General features: G+C 35.2%; 1 protein-coding gene across 1 annotated transcript in view; it reads right to left on the minus strand.

Moving 5' to 3' along the window:
- LOC108692121 (odorant receptor 67a-like) overlaps positions 1 to 448 on the minus strand; it is a 27,776-nt gene extending 27,328 nt beyond the window's left edge. The window contains 1 exon segment of the mRNA XM_018200270.1: positions 291 to 448. Within this exon segment, the coding sequence (XP_018055759.1) occupies positions 291 to 448 (158 nt within the window).
- Between the last annotated feature and the right edge of the window lie 4,684 nt (positions 449 to 5,132).

The following is a 5,132-nucleotide window of genomic DNA, read 5'->3' on the forward strand; positions in this document are numbered from 1 at the left end:
TTCGTTATACTAAGAATATAATATTAATATAATTGATTTAAAGATGCGATTTAAAGATGAGTCTAATAATATAAAAATAAGAAAAATGATAGATAAAAAGTTCACATAATACTTATAAATCTACATTGATATATGTATAGACGTTACAAATATAAACTATAATAATGTAATGAAGATAAAGGGAATTTTATATAATAATAGTATATGTGTGAGGATATACAAGATACAGAATATATGAAATGTCTTAATATAATCATCAGAAAGATGAAAGTGTAGACTCATGTTATTACAGGATGCCAGGTATTGCTGGCACTATCTTCGCATCAGTATACTGAGCACCTCCCATGGCAATGAACAGATCTTGCAAACTGCTCATTTCATCCTCATTTTCACGTTTCAATTCAAGCATAACAGCACCATAGGTTTCTACCGGCTCGAGAATCCGCATCCATCCTTTTCTCCTTCCTAGAGTCTTAGTGAGTGCTCTACTTTTCCGAGGCCACCTGGGTCTTAATCCGACAGGACCAAGGTGAGTAAGCCTGCAAGGGATGGCTTGCCAATCATCTTGCCATTCATCTTCTGAAATCGATCCTCCAATATGTACATGTCGGTGATCGATCGTCGAATGACACAGTCTCTTAATGCTACTATGACTGTATCTTTTCCTTTGAGACTCATTACCACTCCTCTCCCCTTCCTTTTGCCAGGTTTTTCTTTCGCATACCGACGTATTCGTCTAGCAGCACGCGGTCAGGGTTGTAGATCAGCTTTCGCTCTTTTCGTGCCATCCGGCGCCTCAGATCTTCAAGTAGTTCCATGAGATCTTCTCGGGCATGATAAAGTTGGACTCACAAGAGAATGAATCTACCTTGATGATTCTTATGTGCAAGGATCGTGGCTTAAATCCTTGGTGTTGATATCCTTGATATCCATTTTTTACAGATTAATAATGAGATTTCCTTTTTTTTCTGCTTATGAGTGTTAGAATGGATGGACGCATGACATAGCATGCGATTGAAAGAGTTAAATCGGCATGGCGCATGTGGTTTAAGTGATTAAATTTGCATGGCGTAACAATGCGAGCTGTCATAATATGGTTATGTATAATATTATAATAGGAGATAGAACACAAGTGTTTCAATTTCTGAGCTCCAAAGTATATAAATCATCGTTTCTGTGAGGAGGAGGGGATAGATTCGTTCTGCCTTTCTGTGAGGGATAAATCTTTCCACATTCGGAGTCATTGTTCTCGGGCGCATCAGGCACCAGAGCGCTGGGCTTTCCGTTCTTAGGCCTATCTTTCTCTAAGTGTAATAGGAATTGAATCCCATATGCAGGTACATTGACCATTCGTATATTGTGCGTAAGGCGTATTCATGTACGAATGTGTCAAGAAATAATTTGATAAGTCTGCTAATCAAATATATCCCTATCAATCCAGCACTAATATTGTCGAATATCAAAAATTTATTCCAAAATTTGTTCATGCTGAGATTGTGATTCTCTCTATTGATGCTTCGTCAATGAGATTTGAGAGTGACTCTCCGTTAAATACGATTGATTGTCCCAAAATGCCTTTTGCTATAGCGTTGAGAATTGCCGGTTGCTCCACGGAAATTATGTGGTCTTTAAGTTCCTCCCAGTCAGATTGAGAGTATATACCACTGCCAATGCTCCTGGACGATTTCCATGACGATTTTGTAGAAGGCTTCATTATGGTGGGCGTTGTCTCTACAGGTTTAGGCATCATTTTGTATCATGCATCCCCTAACAGGTACATAATGGGCGCGAATAAATTACAAGTGATCTGAGTTCCGTGTGTATCAATATGTATCCGTTTGCGGAAAGTATGTTTCCTCGAAGCATTGGAAATTGTTCGTAGCACTCGAAGGTTCGAGCTAATATTACCTCGACTACACATTTTACAATGTGAATTATCTCTCCGGCCAAAAGTGCCATGTATCCAAATCCTTTCATAAAGTGCAAAAATATCAGGTGATCTAGCGGCTATTGCTAATGAATTTTGCATATGATACTTGACATTGTTGTAATAATATATTTTTATATAGCTGGTTAATCTGAATACGTATATGCCTCTTTACGTATACGAATTTCGAGTTTATGTATGTGAAAAGGCCGAGGACACAAAACCAGATATTTTTTAAAGACTTCGGCTCCTGGTGAGATCTCAAAAATTATTAATTTCGGATGTTCGATTCTGATGAGTGTATGTCCACAAACAAAATATTTTCCAGTGCTTGTCAAAGAAAAAAATCATATTCTAAATCATGGTTAACAAGTAGAGTAGTAGTTTACTGTTTGAGAGTGTTCATTAATAGGATCAAATATTTTATTGTCCGGTATACAACACGCCATAATCTGAGAATTTACATTGATCAGCTGGTATGAGTTCCCAAAAGATTTTTCCTCCTTCTATATCAATGTATTGAATGGCACTTAATTTGCAGATTACTCCTGATCTGAGGTATATGCGATTTTTTATTTATTTACACATCGGTGATATACTATAATACTGTAATTTTGACGCTGCCTAATACGATGACATTTCTCCAAGTTCCGTAAGGAATAAGCGCCACCGGTAACATGCCCCATCATGGTCGACATAGCCGGCTAAAACTCGGGCATGAAGCTGTTTGATTTGATATCAATCTTGTTATACGAGTGCCTGCTATTTCGAAGCTTCCATAAATATGCATGTATTTTCGAGACACATCGACTATGTAGGAGAATTGTCCATTATACATCCAAGATATGAAAAAACATTCCACATCTTCTTACAGTACGATCTATTTCAAGTTTGCACTGTATTACTTTTACGGCTTTAAAGTCGTTGAGTTGAAGCAATTGTGTATAAATCTTGGTGGAATTTACTGTTTGTTGTGGAATGTCGCATTCTTCGATATTTACTAATGATAAGGTTGTCAAATTTGCAGATGCGGAACCACAGTCGTAGCCTATTATTCCATAAGTTTCTCAAGTCCATATTATTAGTACAAACAGAGCAGTTATTCCTTTAATGCAACGATTCATTATCTGAAATGTCGATTTGATTTATTTAATTATTGCGAGCTAGGTTAATATGAGAAATTCGCAAGCGATTGGAATGAACAATGCGACTATTTTCCTTTATTCTTATTTTAATATTGTTTCTGTTTAATATTTTTAGGATCGTGTGGGCCTGTGTATTGCTCCAAATTTACCAAGTTTCGGTCCTTTTAATAAAAATACCTGACCTCCAGGCTTAAAAGTCTGCGGATTAATTTTCTTGTCGTAATATTTCTTTGATTTTTCTTTAGCTTCGATGATATTCTCACGAACATTTGTCTGTATGGAATGAAGTTGCATGATAATTCATTAGATAATCATTGTAATTAGATAATTTGTCATTCGGTGCTAAAGGTTCGTTTGAAGGTATCCAAGCTTTCCGAATCGTATGTTTTGTTGCCTCATGTATGTTAGTATTGTAACTGAACATTGCAAGGCTGAGCCATCTATCCCATTGTTTTTGCGAATTTACATATTGTTTCAAATATTCGCCCAAAGCATGCGATCTTTCTAATGATCATTCGATTCATTCGATTGTGAAAATGATGAAAAGCGGTTGTGCGGAATTTGCGTAGTCTAAAAATTTTTGCAACCTTTTTCATTAAGTTGCTGATAAAATTTCTTCCTTGATCAATTAATATAGCCTTTGATGCTCCTAATACAGAAATGAATCTATTTACAAAAACTTCTGCTATTGTTTCAGAAGTCTGATCTGGCAGTGGTATTCCCATGCAAAATTTTGTTAATTGATCTTGCAAGGTTAAAATATATTCGTTATCTCTTTTTGTTTTTGGCAGAGATTCTACGATATCCATTACTACCTTGTCAAAAGAAATTCCTGGCGTGTGATTATTATTGGTTGTTTAGTTTTGATTCTTAGTAATTTTTTCAATTGACATTGCAAACATTGTTGAATATATTGTTGAATATCGGATTTTAGATTTTTCCAATAATAGTTGTATTATCCTAGTTGTATCCTGTGATACTTTCATCTTTTTATCTTTGTAACATCTCGATGTCCTCCAGTAGGCGAGCAATACATTTCGTCGATTATAATAGACCGAAGATCTTTAGGTGGGTATTTGATTAATCCATTGCATATTATTAATGTAGTTGTTGATGAAAGTTAATTGTAATAAAGATTTAATATCATTCTATGGTTACGTTATTAATAAAATCCGTTTTTGCGATACTAACGGTTTCTAAATTTAATTTTTCAACGATATTTCGTAAATCTTTTACCACTGAAATTTGAGAAAATGTCATCGTCGGACCTTCACGTTGCCCTTCGCTAACAGGCAAAGCAACATGATGTTTTTTATACTTTATAGCTTTGTCTTCGCCTACGGTCAGATCGCTTAGACAAGAAATTTCGTTTCTTTCAAATAATTTTCGAGAGCTTGAATTCCATCGGTGTCAACAAATAAGTAATATTATCCCTGCATAGAAATAATAAATCGCAACTATTCATTATGTTACCTTCGGTCACCTTTATTTTTGAATTGATTCTTCGTCTTCGTCATCGATACTTGCATCTTCTTCGATATTTCTTTTCTTGTCTGGTGAATCGTTTCTATTTTCTATTTCTTCGATTTTATCTTCATTTTCCTGCAATAATATTTCTTGACGAATAATTTGCAATAATATTTCTTATTTTTTGTTTGACTTCGGGTGCATTCTATTGTAATTAAGTGGCTCATGGATTTCTTTAACCTCGGTGACACACAGTTCTTTGTGTGTAAATGATATTGAGTCTGTATTTTCATCAGACAAATTGTCGGGCATTTCATCTTCATTTTTCTCGTCGGAAAGATATAATTCAAAATTTTCGTCCTCCTCTTCTTCGTCGGTTTCTTCTAACATTCTAGAAATTATTTCTACGTCTTCCGGACCATTAAGATTCAAGGATTCTATTAGAATTAATTATTTTGCAATTTATTTCTTCGAGATTTACAGAATTTCTTGATAGAGCGTCAATGTTTATGTTGGTTTTACGTGTTTTCTATACGACATCATATCCTGCAAGCTTCAGCGGAGTATTCTCATATTTGCATCTTGTGCGTTTT

This window comes from Atta colombica, unplaced genomic scaffold (genome assembly GCF_001594045.1).
Source record: "Atta colombica isolate Treedump-2 unplaced genomic scaffold, Acol1.0 scaffold61, whole genome shotgun sequence".
Classification (NCBI taxonomy): Eukaryota; Metazoa; Arthropoda; class Insecta; order Hymenoptera; family Formicidae; genus Atta; species Atta colombica.